The 16,895-nt window shown below is 43.4% G+C and overlaps 1 protein-coding gene across 5 annotated transcripts in view; it reads right to left on the bottom strand.

Moving 5' to 3' along the window:
- REPS2 (RALBP1 associated Eps domain containing 2) overlaps positions 1 to 16,895 on the bottom strand; it is a 167,383-nt gene that overhangs the window by 6,286 nt on the left and 144,202 nt on the right. For 3 of the 5 annotated variants that reach the window (XM_074993688.1, XM_074993679.1, XM_074993707.1), the window contains 3 exons: positions 13,361 to 13,441; positions 8,108 to 8,253; positions 1,600 to 1,708 (listed from right to left, as the gene is read on the bottom strand). In XM_074993688.1, coding sequence (XP_074849789.1) covers positions 1,600 to 1,708; positions 8,108 to 8,253; positions 13,361 to 13,441 — 336 coding nt within the window. The remainder of the gene's footprint in view (positions 1 to 1,599; positions 1,709 to 8,107; positions 8,254 to 13,360; positions 13,442 to 16,895) is intronic. The other 2 variants (XM_074993718.1, XM_074993698.1) reach the window with 1 other exon arrangement.

Below are 16,895 nucleotides of genomic sequence, written 5' to 3'. Positions count from 1 at the left end.
ACCATCTTTACATTTTGTCAAATCTACAGTGAACGTGTTCTTAAAACGAACAATATACTGGTGTATCATCCAAGATGACTACAATAAGAAATACATGACAGAATATAGGTAAATCAGAGAAGGACATATACAAGTTTCACACAAGAAGTTCAGCAGCTAATTTAATTAATGCATTATTGTGTTAATGAATATCAGTAGCACAGTACCAAATTCTCTGGAATGGCGGCTAAAGCATGAATGGGCACATGAATGTTTACCATATCTGGCACATAAATACCTTACCATGTGGGCTGCAGAATTGTCATGCAAATGTCTGCTCTCATTTTGAGGTGACATAAATAAGAAATGAGCAGCATTATCTCCCACATATGTAAATAAACTTGTCTGTCTTAGCAACTGGCTGAACAAAGAGTAGGTCTGAGTGGACTAGCAGGATTTAAAGTTATCCATTGTTCTGTTTTTGATTGCAATTATGTAATTAAAAAGCCCTCCATTTTTGTAAGTTGAACTTTCTTGATGAGGAGATTGCACAATAGTACCTGTATGAGGTGAGCTGAAAAAATACTATTTATTTTGTTTATAATTATTACAGGGCAAATATTTGTCATAATAATAATAATATAAACTAAGCACTGTCCTCTTTGTATTCTATTGTAATGGAGATCAATATATTTTAAAAAGTAAAAAAAAAATCCAAAATATTTAATACATTTCAATTGGTATTCCATTGCTTAACATTGACATTAAAAGTGTGATTAATTTTTAATTGCATTTTTTGGGTTAATTGTGTGAGTTAACTGCATGTTAAAGGAAGACAAGAAGTTCAAGGCAGGAGAAAACAGCTGCAACCCACTACACTGTTCAGTAGGACATCGTGTTTCAGTTTCTGGTCATGTAGAGTTCAACTTATTCCAGACATGGCTGCAGAAGGTAGCGCTTTCAACCTGCTAGGGAAAAGCAAGCACAGACTTCTCTGACTGATCACCAAGCAGCACTGATGGTCTCTAAAAGGATCCCACCTGCGTTGAGACCTTCTTATACAGAAATGTGATCGTCTACGTAAGTGACATGAAGCATCAGTAGAAGAAAAATTAATTTTATTTACTACGTTTGGACAATTAAATATAATATAATTTATGTCTGAACAGGAAGTTACCAATTTATATAAACCTCTCAAATACACATCAAGGGATAGTGCTATAAATTCACTCTTAGAGGCTCATTTGAGGCAACAGTATACTTTGTATATTCAGCGACTGAATTTAAGAAGCTAAATAGTGACTGACTAGGACAAAGGAAGCTATGTTCGAGCTCCTCTCATGCATGAAGACACAGCATTAAACGCTCTAAAAGCATTCAAAATACAAGAATCATCATTTAAACTCTGTCCAATTGACAACACAGCCCTTTGCACTTAGGTTACACATTTTTGTATATAGACTACTCACCCCAAAGTTACACATAGCCACTCTTTTGAAAGAAAGTCTGGAAACAAAGCAGTAGGTTTCATCTATAAAGAGGAACTAGATCCTTAGCCAGTGGAGACAAATAACTGATTGCATCAAGTTTTGTAATTGTGATAGTCAATGCGGTCCTTACCTTCAGCTGCTGTTGGAGTTCGCTGTTCAGCCTAACTAGCACTGCATTGGCTTCTTTGTTTTTACGAATTGCGGTCTGAATAGCCCTTTTCTGTTTGGAAGACTGTCTGCTGGAGAGAGAAACACAAAACATTTCAATGGAAAGAGTCTCAGCAGAGACCATCCCAGAACAGACATACACCTTATGTACATGTGTACAGAACCTTATCAATAGAAAAAGATACAATTTTACCAGAAAATGTAGTGTATATGTAAGTGAGATGACTGGATCAAATGGGTTTATTCAAAAGCAAAATAGTTTCATTTGTTAATCTGAACCACTGACCTATTTTAGACTTTTCTTTTCCATTGCACAGTAAAAGCTCGGTTATCCGGCACCTGGATAACCAGCTGATGGTCATGGAGCCAGTTGCCCGGCTGAGGCTGGCTAACTGGCCAGTGGCCGCAGGGCCAAGGAGCGGAGGGCCAATGGCCCCACTTTGCCATTCGGCACACTGGATTATCTGGCACCCTTGGCTCTCTGGTAATGCCAGATAATAGAGATTTTACTGTATTTTTATGCACTGCAATATCCTTGCTATTGCTGTTTTCAAACACTTTATGGGGTTTAAAATATCACTAATGCATAATGGAAAATGCACAGAACCTTCAATGCAGAAACAACATTACTTATTTTTAATGTCTTTTTATTATTTATTAAGGACATCTGCAGGAAATAATTTTGCTTTTTCAAGAGTAACTGCTTCTGCTGCTTTTTCTACCCTTGAAATACTAATTTTCTATTTTCATACCAGTCATTTCCACCACAACTGATTGTGATGTCACACACAGAAATGGAACTGCAGATTGATGAATTAAGGACATTATTCATCTCTCCATGACACTTACAGAAACAAAGATTTGCTCAAATGAAAATGCTGCTAGTAATAAAAAACAAGGAAAGGGAAACATGATAAATATAGGTCAGATAAGCAGAACTGTTTATAAATAGAAATTTTAAAGTTGTACATGAGGTGTCAGCAGCTCTTTAATGACAACATGATCTAAGACAGATGTATATTTAAACAAAGCACACAGTGGCAAGCATTAGAAAAAGCCCAAGTTAACTCTTTCTCTAAGCAGAGCGGACAGCAATGATCTTTGCAACAGAACCTGTGATACTTCTTAGAATAGGTTGGTCCCTTGGCTATCATTTTTCACCTTTCCACCAACCTGTTTATCTACATTTGTCCCTCAACCAATCTTTATGATAAAATTAAAAACATAAATAAAAGCGGACACATATATCTATGTGGTCACAAATATTTTTTTGGGAAAATACAAGTATCTATATCAGAGAGGGATGATTAGGGATGTTAACTGGTGTTGCAATTTTTTGCAATTTTCCCCTACAAAACTGGGGCTCCAAAAGCAGAGAAGCCCTATTTCCTACTTTAATCTTCCAAGATATGTAGCACAGATTCTGGATCTTGGTGAACAACTTGATTGTAAATATTGTGAAGAAGTGACTGGCTGACTCAGCTGGCATGGTTTTGGCTTGGACTACCTGGTCCAAAATCATAGAACCAGAAGGTTAGAAGGGAACCAATGGGTCATCTAATCTAATCCGCCTGCCCAAATGCAAAATTTGTTGCAGCTAACCATTCAAGACAGATGGTCATCCAGTTTTCTTCTGAACATCTCCAGTGAAGGAGCTTCCAGGACATCCCTAGGCAATCTGTTGAAGACCTACAGAGGATTTGGGCTAGGCACGGCCTTGGGCTTTTGCATACAACTTCAGCTGCACTTGTACAAACCCAAAGATTGTTTCAACTGCATTCACTCTGAACATGAATTCTGACTGGATGCAGCCCTTTTCACAACCCAACACTTGTCCCTGCATTACTGTTGGACTTGCTTTGGAGTCATAAAGACTCTTCATTGTTGGTGACTTCAATATCTTCATATCTGTTAATAGGCACACTGGCAATAGCTACAACATGCTGACCTTAGATGTCACAGTCATCCTGGCAATCATGCCATTATCCTAGATGGTTTACAGTGCTACTTGCTGTACTGTTCTCTTCATGATGGATCTAGAAATGATCTTAATTATGCACTGCTCTACATGTTCTCTAGGGTGAAGACAAAGCCCTTCTTGACTTGTGTCAACTTGGTAGATCTGTTCCTACAGTTCCCTCTCTCAGACTATGAGGCTCCAGAATAGTTAAGTGAAACATTGCTTTTCAGTGTTTGGGCCTCTCTTTGATGGAGTGGAACACAACTATCTATTGCTCAGCATCAGCAAAGACAGTTGGACGCCTCTTACCCTCAAGTAATCCTAGCAAAGGCAGTGTCTTAGAATGCTTGGGACAGAAGAGAAGTGCTTTGTCTGACCAGCTGTGTCAGAGAATTTTGGCACTTCTACGCTAGGGCTGAAGTGGTGGTGAAATCAGTGTTCTTCTCAGCCACACCATCTGCGAACACCCAGCCAGTGGGGTTGGTGAGTGTTCTGAATGCCTGTGTAACTGAGACTGTGTTTGAAGATTAGTTCCTTGCTGTGGAGAACTGCCATTTTATTTCAACGCCAAGCCTGAAGGGATGTGGAGCCTCCCCACACCTCTCAATACCTCCATCCTCATCTCCTGGTTGGTTAACAAGCCACAACTGCCAAAATGAGTGAACACAACTTCAGCAGTGCTATGCAGGCTTCAAACACCTGCTATCAAGGTTACATCCTCCACACCCCACTGCCTTGTGGATTATCCTGGGAAGGAGAAAGGCTAAGGGAGTGAACCCTGACAGAAAATCTGGAGTGGAGTCCGAAGGTGGTTCAGTGTCAACTGCTGGCACTGTCCCGGCAACTCCTGCAGCTGAGCTGGTACCAGACGTGGAGGTTATCCTCTCCTTTGGACTATATCAGTAAAGCCGAGCGGGGGACACTGGTGTCTGGGCAGCCCAGAGTCTCCATAATAAACGCCCAGGCTCGCGCCCGGAGAGGTACTCCAGCATCGCTGAACAGCGTTGCGTCAACACGGGAGGCAACAGATACCGGTTATAAGCTCTTGCTCGATTGGCGTAGAGAACAAGCACCAGGGGTTGCCTTCGATGGTGGGAGAGATCCTCACATCTCACTGGACAGTCACCACCCGCCTCAAGCTGGGCAGCCCCCCGCCAATAGGGTACTGTCCCGCCACAGTTCACCTGCCTCGCTGGGTGCGTGAGGCTTAAGGTTCCTGAACCTGACAAGTGACTGAAATTTGGGCACCAGTCAAACCAATAAGAAAATCAACAAGAAATGAGAAACATCAACAATTCAAGCTTGCTTGCTGGAATGTGCAGACCCTGCTGACCGGCTTGACTGAAGATCTTCAGGCCATCAGTGACACCCACAAGACCACTGTCATCAACGAGGAACTGAAGAGGCTCCGAGTTGATATCGCTGCACTGCAAGAGACGTGACTCGCCGATTCGGGATCTCTAAAGGAAAAGGACTACACCTTTTTCTGTGCACGTACCACAATCTGTGCATCACAAACCCATTCTTTCAAACGAAGCTACAGCACAGAGTGTCGTGGAGACACCCACGCTCGAAGCACTGGCATCAACTACATGTGGTCATCATTAGGCGTAATAACCTCAAAAACGTCCTTCTGACACGCAGCTATCATAGTGCTGACTGTGATACAGATCACTCACTAGTTTGCTCCAAGCTCAAGCTGAGACCCAAGAAGCTGTACCGCTCTGAACCTGCTGGAAGGCCCCGCATTGACGCCAGAAAGACGGCAAACTCAGAGAAAGCTGAAAAGTTCAGAGAGACCCTTCAGGAAAATCTGCGCAGCGGCCCTGCGGGCGCCGATGCAACATCCAAATGGCAACATCTGAGGGATACAGTTTACAACACAGCCTTGTCAGTGTTTAGAAGAAGAGCTAGAAACACGAACGACTGGTTCGAAGCTAACTCTGATGAGATGATTCCAGTCATTGAAAAGAAGCGCGCTGCACTCCTGGAGTACAAATGCTCACTGAGCCAGAGTACCCAGCAAGAGCTTAGAGAGGCCAGAAGAACAGTACAGCAGACAGCCAGGCGCTGTGCCAACAACCACAGGCTCCAGCTATGCAGAAGCATCCAGACCTGTGCCGACTTTGGTAATCTCAGAGGAATGTACAAGGGTATGAGGAAGGCATTAGGACCCACCCAGAACAAGATGGCACCTCTGAAATCCAAATCTGGTGAAGTCATTGCTGACAAAGCCAAACAGATGGAGCACTGGGTTGAGCACTACTCCGAGCTGTACTCACGCGAGAACGTTGTGGTTGACACAGCCCTCGATGCCATCGAGCTCCTACCAGTAATGGACGAACTGGATCAAGAACCGACTGTGGATGAACTGAAGAGAGCCATCGACAGCATTGCAGCAGGAAAGGCCCCTGGTCAGGATGGTTCAGTGTCAACTGCTGGCACTGTCCCGGCAACTCCTGCAGCTGAGCTGGTACCAGACGTGGAGGTTATCAAGGTAATCAAATGTGCCGCGGACACACTCCTGGAACCCCTACATGAGCTACTGTGCCTGTGCTGGAAAGAGGGTGAGGTTCCACAGGATATGCGCGACGCTAACATTGTAACGTTGTATAAGAACAAAGGAGACAGAAGCGACTGCAACAACTACCGTGGAATCTCCCTCCTAAGCATCACTGGTAAACTGTTCGCTCGCGTCATCCTTGGCAGACTCCAGAAGATTGCTGAGAGGGTGTACCCCAAATCGCAGTGCGGATTCCGTGCAGTGAGGTCTACCGTTGACATGGTCTTCTCTCTAAGGCAGCTGCAGGAGAAGTGCAGGGAGCAGAGAAAGCCACTCTACATAGCATTCATCGACTTGACCAAGGCTTTTGACTTGGTCAGCAGGGATGGTCTGTTCAAACTGCTCCACAAGATAGGCTGTCCTCCACGGTTACTCAAGATGATCCAGTCGTTCCACGAAGACATGAGAGGAACCATCCAATATGACGGCGCATTATCGGATGCTTTCAGAATCAGGAGTGGCATCAAACAAGGATGCGTGCTTGCTCCGACATTGTTCGGGATCTTCTTTGCACTCCTCCTGAAGCATGCCTTTGGATCTTCAACAGAGGGCATCTTGCTGCACACAAGATCTGATGGGAAACTATTTAACCTTGCAAGGCTGAAAGCCAAGTCTAAGGTGCGAGAAGTCCTCATCAGAGACATGCTGTTCGCAGACGATGCTGCTGTAGTGTCTCACACAGAAGACCAGCTTCAAAAACTGCTGGATCAGTTGTCCAAAGCGTGCAAGGACTTTGGGCTTACCATCAGCCTAAAGAAGACAAACGTACTCGGTCAGGATGTTGCTGAATCCCCATCAATCAGCACTGACAACTATACGTTAGAGGTCGTCCACGAGTTCGTTTACCTCGGGTCCACCATCACTGACACCCTGACGTTGGACACTGAGCTAAATAGGAGGATCGGAAAAGCGGCCACAACTCTGTCCAGACTCAGCAAGAGAGTGTGGAATAACAACAAGCTGTACCAAAATGCAAGTCTACAGAGCCTGCATCCTAGCACCCTCCTTTACGGCAGTGAGACTTGGACCCTGTATGCCCGCCAGGAAAAGAGGCTGAACGTCTTCCACTTGCGCTGCCTCAGGCGCATCCTTGGAATATCATGGAAGGACAGAGTGACCAACACCGCCGTCCTCGAGCAAGCTGGAGTCCCAACCATGCACACCCTCCTCAGGCAGCGTCGAATCCGCTGGCTTGGCCATGTCCACAGGATGAATGATGGAAGGATTCCAAAAGACATCCTGTATGGTGAGCTAGCCTCTGGCAAAAGACCTCCCGGACGCCCCCAGCTGCGTTACAAAGATGTCTGCAAGAGAGACCTCAGAGAGGTAGACATCAAGCTGGACAGTTGGGAAGAACTAGCAGATGACCGCAGCAGATGGAGGCACGGGTTACACAAGGGCCTTCAGAAGGGTGAGTTGAAGATCAGACAGCCAGCAGAGGAGAAGCGAGCGCACAGAAAGCACAGTAAGGACTTGCCAGACACCCACTACATCTGCAAGAGATGCAGCAAGGACTGTCACTCTCGTGTGGGTCTTTATAGTCACAATAGACGCTGTAAATGAAGTCCTCAATTGAAACTTTAAAGGGCGCGATCCATAGTCTATGCAGACTGAAGGATGCCTACTACTACTATCAAGGTTAACACAAGATTCCTGCCAGGGTGTTACAGGGACTAGCTGAATGGTAGCTTTTGCGATGCAGACATGTTTGCTGAGTGAAACCATCAAGCGCATTTCAAATCGGCCATGGCTCAGCTATCGGATGTTAACAATTTTTGGTCACTACTGGCTGACCTGCATTTGAACTGGCAATTGAGAGATGAGGTCTGTATCTCACTAGTAATACCCTAAATCATTCCATTATTACATATGAGACTGAGACAAAAAAAAACAAACAAACAGCTAATCTGAATGCAGCTTGGTGTAGTTTTTAGATGCATGTTTTACTTTTGGGCTGGATGATGGGATTTGACAGCAGACAAAGAAGAGGTCACGCCGAGTGTGGGAGTAAGATCCTGGTTTTCCAACATCTGATTTTCGGAACGGAATTTCCTACGGATTGGTTTGGATGGTGGCTGAGTAAGCAGCATCTCCTTCACAGAGAGAAGAAAAAAAAAATCAGTTAGTCCTTAAGTAAGTGGGAATCGAAAGACATGCAACAATGACAGGGTTGGGGAAATAAAAGGCTATGATGAATGAATACATTTGGCACAGAAATTGCTGAAATATGGCCTCAGCCTTGTGCAGTTTCAATTTTAACTAAATTCAGTAATCATCTGCTTTTTTAAAAAACTGCATACTGCATTCTGTCATTTTAATAATAATTTTCTATATTAGCAAGTTGGCTATTTTTGTTGCTGTGTTTTGTCTTCCCTTCCTTCAATTGTCTTGCGTGCACTACTTCTGCCTTATCCTACTTCGGACTGCATGCTGTTCAGAGCAGGGACTGCCTACACACCTGCGTGTACATGCAGCATACTAGGACCAGAGCCTAAAAACTGGGGCTTCTTCACTCTACCAGAATGTACTAATTACAAAATTATGCTCTCTGTAATATAAGGATTTTGCCTGCATATGCTGCCATAGTGATTAACAATGTAAGTCATCTTAAATTTCCCAGAAGTGACCAATATTGATCACCAGCTATGGATTATAAAGTATTTACTCACCATACGACCAAATTTCATCTCCATAAACTCTGAGTTCCTCACAAGCAAATGAATTTATCCTCATGACACCATGGAGAGAATTACTACCAAACTCACAGTACAGCTGAGCCACTGTGTCTCAGAAAGACTGACTTGTCCAGACTCACACAGGAATTGAACCCAGATCCCCCTGGGTTAGAGGCATTTGCCTGGAATACAAGTCAGGTTTCCTATATCCTATGAGACCATCCCTCCTGGAGCAGCTTGGGAACTGGCATAGAAAGACAGGCATGTAAACCCATCACTGCAGAATGAGTGCACATAAGGCTAGTGATTTGTCATGGACAAGTTCATGAAAAAACATGGTCATGCTCAAGTAGAAAAGAAAAAAAACCACATTAGCATTTAATGAACAATGCCTAAAGTGCTTTCATTATTTTAATCAAAGCAGACTATTTTGCCCCCTCCTTTGAAAGAAAAAGCAAACAAAAGGAAGCTTGACCACCACAGAAGCATCAAGCTATCACACTAATATATTATTATTTATTATTATTATTATTATTACTACTACAAAATGTAGCTCTCCTAGAGCATTTCATTGGTAAATCTCCACAGGCTTTAACAAAAAAGACACAAGTAGTATCATCACCCTCATTTCATAAAGCATTTTATCACTAAATGATAAAATAAGTTGCCAAAAGTTACATAGTAATATAGTGATAGAGCCAGGACTAGAACCCAGGTTTCATTCTGAAGTTTAGTGGTATATTCACTGGATAAGGCTACCTTCCCTTTTTAAGTCCTAGGAACCAATTAATACAGTACAAATACATAAAAAAGTAACATACCCACAAGGCTGCAATATGTAATCTGGTCAACAGAGGGCTACTGCAGGTGTTTTATAGTAAAAAGTATTTTAAGGCCATGAACAAGTTACCAGGCAAGGTCTTTAACATTCCAAAATTCTCCAGAGTTACATGAGCCCTTTAAAAATATTTTTTCAAAAACCCAATCAAATTCAAAACAGGCTCTGCTGTACACAACCCAGCATAGAAAACTGATTGTTTTAAAAATGTGGAATACCACAAAAAAGAATGCTATGAAATTGTACAATTAAAACTGTACACCTTGTTGGAGAGGTGATTACATCTCCATTCAAGATTTTTCACAATACACTTGTCGCTGAGAGCATTTTCATACTGCACACTGTTCTGCTGGTTTTCACAATGGGGATGGGTCCCTGAGTATTTGTTAACTAAAGTGAGTGAATTTGGTCTTTGTGCAAGTTGCTGATTTAATAATGTAAGTGGTCAAGTCCCACACTTCAGCAGTGAATGGCCGCAGCATGAACTATTGCAACTAGCAGCCCAGTTGCAGCCCCTCTTGCAAGTGGAAGTTAGGCTGGAAGAAAGTTCTAGACAAAAACTTGTTGTAATACACATCCAAAGTGCATGGGCTGGGCCCCGTGCTGGCCGGGGAAGGAGCTGGGGCTAGCACAGGGTGGAGGGAACATGGTAGAACCTTGCCTGGACAGACAGACGGGCCGACACAGCCAAAATAATGCATATGATGTAAGCGCTCCCACTCTGTCTTACCAGCATGCTAAAATATATACATTGTGGTGTCCAACATGCTAGCCACTACCATAGGTGGCTATGTGTCTGGTTGAGTGAGGCTATTTGGCTTAAACAATAAATATATTTTCAGAATGTGTCTAGGTTGCTATAGCAGTAGTTAATATAGTGATTACTGGTTCAGAACTGGTTGGATGCCACAGCTGTAAAGGGTAGGCAGCAGAAGGTAGTTTAGTCTCTATGCTTATTCAGCCCTTGGTCTCCTATGTGCCTGCCAGGAGCAAAATTGGTTTTGTGAATGTGGACACCAAGCTCCTGGAATTTGAAATACGACCAAGAGCTCATGGTCCCAGCACCTCACTGAAAAGCCACCACATGGTAATACCTGTCAGTCACTTTTGATGGACTGGATTTCAACTACTAATCTTTAGGAGAAAGACTCCATCTCTTTTCCAAAATTCAGTCTTCTAGTTCCCCCACTTTTTAAATAATTGAATAGGAACTATGTTTACTATTTAGTTGAACAGGAGAGCAGCTGAGTGTAACTATTGTATGATTTAGATCTGGAGGCAGACTATGCTTTGTGGCCTCACACTTGGCAGGGTTGAACAGCTTTCTCTGAAAATGTCATGTGAGACGACTGGGGAACCTGTGTGCGATTTCTTCATGCCTGAATGGGTGAAAGCTGAGGAAATGCAAAATACACAATCTCTGGTTTTGTTTGTATGGCAAAAACAGTTAAACTCAGCTGTCAAAGAGCCCCTTTTTCAAAAGTGCTATTTGAAGGGTTAGTGCGTTCCTAAAACCAGAGAAACAGCAACCACAAAGAGAACCTTATTAGGGGGATGATGGGGAAAGTCAGTCTCTTTCAGAGAAAAAGAAACAAAAGAAATCTGAGTTTCACAAACCAACCCGAAACCAGTTCTATTACCCTGTAGTTTGTTTTGGGCTGACACAATACCACCATTTCTAATTGAACTTGGAAACTAGCCTACAAGAAGTTTGATGGTTAACAAAAGACAGACACACTGATCTTGCCAGAAGATTCCAGGCAGATAACTTACAAGCATCTGGTTAGAAACATGCCTGGGTAAGACACCAATGACAAAGCTAGCTTGGAAAGGGGCGAGTTAAATGGACTTCTCAGCTGTTCCTTAAGACTGTGGTGTCCAATATGCTGTTCATTTGCCACATGTGGCCAACTAGACAGCGTGATGTGGCAAATGCAGCTCCTTCGAGCCACACACGTGGTGTGTCCTCCTCCCCTCCGTGCACACACCCCACAAGTGTGGCTGCAGCAGCAGAGGTGCCTCCTCCTATGGCTCGCAAGGGCCACGGGAGGGCTTGGGACTGGGTGGCTCGAGCAGTGCGGCTGTTCAGGGCTCGAGCAGCACAGTGCAGTTTTCCAGTGCTTGGGCAGCTCCAGCGGTGGCTCTGATGAGACACTGGATGGGGGGTAGGGTGCCTGGCCGGGGGAGGTGGGGCGTTGAGCACCTGGCAGGGGTGGGAGTATGTGGCGATCGCTTCAATTGACTTTGGACACTACCGTCTTAACACACCATCCTATAAATTAAGCAGCTCACAGGCCTAATGATTAGGGGGAGTCTCAAGGGTCTCACTTTAAATGCCGATTGCCTCATGTTTTTCTACTAAGTTTGCTCCCACTGGATTATTGACATTGAAAACCCACTGTACCACCTGTGGAAGTGTTTTAACAGCTCCCTTGTCCACCAGACATCACCCAAACTCTCCCTGACTCTCCCACAAATCATCTGTACAGACTCTTGCCTCCGGCCATGCATCATCATGGCTATTTCTTGGGGCAGGGCTGCTGTACCCTATCAAGAACATCCCTCCATGGCAGTGCCTGGTACCATACAAACACTAACTAGTGTTTACGCTCCATTAGTACCCGGTGGAATATTACTGGAGATCTTAGGCCACTAACTTCTCAAGAACAACTGCCCCTGCTACTGATCTTGGATGGAAAGAACTCAGGTGGCGGCCAGAATGCTGGCTGAAAAGTTAGGGCATAAAGGTTTGTGATTCCAAAAGATATTTGGCAGAAAATGACATATATCAGTCCTTTGGAGTCACTCTCTCTCTTGGTCTGCAATAGCCAGAATATGGTGATCTTCCCAGCATGCTGTAAAGCCTGTCTTTTAAGGAAGGCTACCAAAAAAGCAACTGTTGTTAGATGACATACAGAGGAAAAGGAAGTTAGGGGATGGTTTGTGTGTGCGTTGCCTAATGAGTTAGTATGTAAAGGGGGTATTTTCAATTTCTAGCATTTGTCGTAAGCTCCTGCAGCCTACAGAGAAATGCCTCTTGTTTCATAAGTGTAAAGAAATAAATAAGCTAATGGGGACATGGGGAAATCTAAAAGAGCAGATGTGAAATGGCCCAGTTGAAATCAATGGCAAAACTTCCAAAGATGTCCACTGGGCCAGGTTTCAACCTTGGAAAATGCAAAGCTGTACTTACAGCACATCTATTTTACACACCCAAAAACACATACAAATTGTAATTCACATTTTAAATAAAGTCCTGCTATTCTATGCACATTAAAGGAGATTTTGAGTGCTAATAAACTGGTGTACTTATGTTGGACCTGTCATATGTTTCATGTTGCAAGGTCTGGAAGGAAGGAGGACCAGACTCCACTGAGCACTTCTCCCCACTTCTTTAAGGCCCCCTGTGTTTATATTGTAAACAAATGGCAAGTTATTTTTCTCAATGCAAGTGTATTGACCTATGGATTGAAGGCTTTCTTAATGATTCAGCTGAGCTGATGTTGGATATGTCACATGAGACCAATTCTCTCTGGTGTCCTGACCTCCAGAAAAGTAAACATGTAAAAATGTAACCCTATACCTCAGTTTAATTGCTTCAAAACTTAAAACAACTAAGGTTAGCTGATGAAGACAAAAAGATAAGGGCAGATCATTTAACAATGGCATTAGACATATTAGCCTTACCTTTTTCGTTGGGCTTTCTTCTGTCTGTGATGGAACTCTGTTCATCTGCGGGTGTAATTCAATCTCAGATACTTGTTCTGTCTGCAACAACAAATCAGTCACTGCTACACCCAGAAAGTGACTAGCAGTCATGGACGATAAAGACAATGAAAGCAAACACTAGACACAAAAGGGAAGTTACTTCAGCAATTTAACTCTGAGAGGGAAAGTTATGGTGATAGCTAGGTGAATGACATGCCACCTTTGTGTATTTTTAATTAAACCATTTTCCCCTACTGCCTTTAATGTCGTAAGAGAACAAGGGAAGCGTTTTTTGCAAAAAGCTAGAAATGCCACTGGAAACCATGGCCACTGGGAGATATAGGGGTCCGACCTGAGAACGACAATGTAAGCAAAATGTCTCTTCACCCACCAGCGGATTACCCAGGTAGGCCACATGCTTCCAAACCCTGGGCTAGGCTGAAAAGTAAAATGGGGATTAATTATTTTTCTGCTTACTCCACCCCCGCAACCAAAGTCCTGCATGAAATGGCTCATTCAAATGTTGCAGTCTTTATCCTCGGTGTTTCCTTCAACAGGGCAAACCCTCAGCATCACACCACTATACAAGAGTGGAGCTAGGAACCAGTGTTGGAGCTCACTGAATGAGAGAACAGCAAGTCTGCCCCAGAGACATTCCTAAGGAAAGAGTACCAAATGCCCACCTCTTAAAGTGGAGCTGAAGATGCTCCACCCCCTATATCTGGCAGCCCTCAAATTCTCTTCCCTCCCAATTTCTTGCAGCTGAGCTGGGCAGCAAAATGGGCAGTGGTCTCAAAGGACAAGAGGCATGCCGCTACCTTGGCTAAAGAGTTACTGCACTCTATAGCATGCTCCCTTCTGCAAAACAGTTTGTCCCTGTGAAGTTAAATTTCAAGGGTTACGTCCTAGCTCCACAGGGGTCAATGGCAAAACTGTCACTAATTTCAAGGGGCCAAGCTTTCCCCCAAAGCCTCTGACCAATAACTTATCAAGCAAGGAATGACCTGTGCTGCTACTGGTGACAGACAGAGGCCTGCCAATCTACAGCTATCTGGAGGTGGAAGTGGATATCCACAGATCATATTTGTGGATATGGATGTGGCTGCAGGTACAATTACTTTTTATCTGGAAACCTGTGAATTTGAGGACATCTGCTTTATACCCATGGGTACCCGCACCCCTAGATGTGGATATCTGCAGCTCACTTTTGTAGATCCTGATGCTGTAGAGGCAGAAAAACTACTCAAACCTATTTTTACTCAAGTTAACAGCTGCGGAAATGTAATTAAGCAAAAGTCAGTGTCCTTCTGGAAAAATACTTGAGGAAAAGTACAAAGAGTTACATCCTGATTGTGCTTAAGTACGCAGAAGTATCCACGGATTCCCCAGAATGGCTGCCTTTCACTTCTAGTTACTTAAGTACAATCAAGCAGCGTGGTGGTGGTGTTTACTCAAGTAGTTTTCCAGAAGACACTAAGTTCCACTTAATTACATTTCCCCCCGAAGTGACAGGTTTTTTTACTCAAGTAACTTTTGGGAGTACTTTTCCTGCCACTGCTGATACAAATTTTGTATCTTTGTAGTACCCTACTGACTGCAACGACAGTCCCTACAGTATCACAGTCTAGAGCAGTCGGTTACTTCAATGCCTCTGGTTAAGCACAAACCATAAAGCAAACGAATGTCAGAATTACATAAAGATTATGTCTTTAAAAAGTAACTTCACCCAACCACTTCCACTCCTTTCAACGGGAGCACAGTGGATGCTGAAGAAGAGAGTAAGCTGCGTCAGGTTTGCTAGTGCTCTACAACTGTAAGGAGTAGAAGTAATGCTGGGGAAGGGGGTTGTGATCTTCCTTTAAATGCATATGTAATTCCACAAGACAGAAGGGAAAATAAAATAGACAGAAGACTCCCTATTTTCCAGAACCATTTCTTATATAATGAAAAGAAATTCAGGATCCCAAAAAAAGGCCTCGGTGGCAAGAGCATATTGGACAGGCACTCCAGGCATGTAAATTCTTATGAAGGGTCTTAGGAAAGCAGAGAAGAAAAAAGTGTTGTAGAGGTAAGGAATTTGGACAAGGGGATGAGGGGGAATAAAAATCTTTTCCCTCGCCCACATTCCTTTGATAAAAAGCTGATTCAGAGAGAAAAAAGACGATGATGGCCCCAGCAGGAGCCCTGTGGTATGTCCTTCTTAGAAGCAATGTACCGAAAGAAGGGGACCAGAGGAGACCTGTAACCGACTGAGAAAGGAATCAGGGAAATAAAAAAACAAAAACCGAAGTAAATGATTCCAGGAGGGTGGCTTGGGATGGATGGAAGGAAGAGATAACCAGAGAAACAGCATTTGGCTCTGTCTACTGATTAGATTTTGGCAAGTGCAAAAAGGATTCTGCTTTAGCTGCCAAGCTACCATGCTTTACTCCCCTCATTCCCCTGCTACTGACTGCTTTCAAATACAAATGTGCGCACACAGGTTGGGAAATGGCTCAAGTGTTCAGATCTCATTAAAGTCAATGGTAGAACTTTGACTGAAATTAATGGGAACAGAGTCAGGCTGCCTTTGAGCATCATAATCTACAGGTAAATGGAAACAAACAGAAAGGTCTCACAGCAGAAGAATGTTACTTGCAATAAAAATGATAAAAGGAAAGAAATAAGTACAAGTTTTGGACACGATCAGAGGTGAACATTGAAACAAGTGTTGATGCCAGAGCTAAAGGATACAATTTCAGAATTCTCTGCAGGATCCCATGATACAGCATTTTTAATGTTTCTGGGTGATAGAAGCGCCCTAGGCGTGAGGCAGCCATTACGACCACAGTTTCAGGGATTCCAGGGCTACATTCCTATTGGACTACCCACTGCTGTCAAAAACCACTGGTGCTGGCACTGCCCTGCCTATTTGTTTGTGATCATGAGGATCATACCCAAGTGCCACGTGTGAATCTCACAATACAAATTGGGCATGGCTAACTAGAGAAGTCAGATGGTTAAAGGTGTACATAGATTTTCTTTTCTAAAAAAAGGAACCAGTTCTGGTACAGAAGCTGATGTAAAATGAATATAACCACCAGCTGTCATATCCTTAAAGTGCCACCTAGTGGCAATCAGAGCAGGTCATTACTGTGTTTCTCAGAACACACTGCACACAAGGTAGACATACATATTAACCGGTTTGGGACTGAGCAGGAGGTTGTGGACTTTTTCACAAGGCAGGCAGGCAACAGACTATGCTGGAGACAGAGCATATGAACTTTTCTGCATTTTCCACTGCCTCTTATAAAAAGAGAGCTCTATTTCCTATCTTTCTGAAGTCTGGTCTATAAGTTTTTCCTAAAATAGCTAAATTAGGCATATGAAAAAATACTGGCTTAACCAACTGCCCTAGTCTAGAAGCAGTCACATCAGAAATAACATCATTTTACCAGCGTTACTTATTTTGTTCAGGGAACTGGTATAAACTGTATCAACTGTAGCATTCCCTATGACTGGTACCACTCGGATT

Source organism: Carettochelys insculpta, chromosome 1, assembly GCF_033958435.1.
Source record: "Carettochelys insculpta isolate YL-2023 chromosome 1, ASM3395843v1, whole genome shotgun sequence".
Taxonomy (NCBI): Eukaryota; Metazoa; Chordata; order Testudines; family Carettochelyidae; genus Carettochelys; species Carettochelys insculpta.
This window is presented reverse-complemented; position numbering and strand designations above follow the sequence as displayed.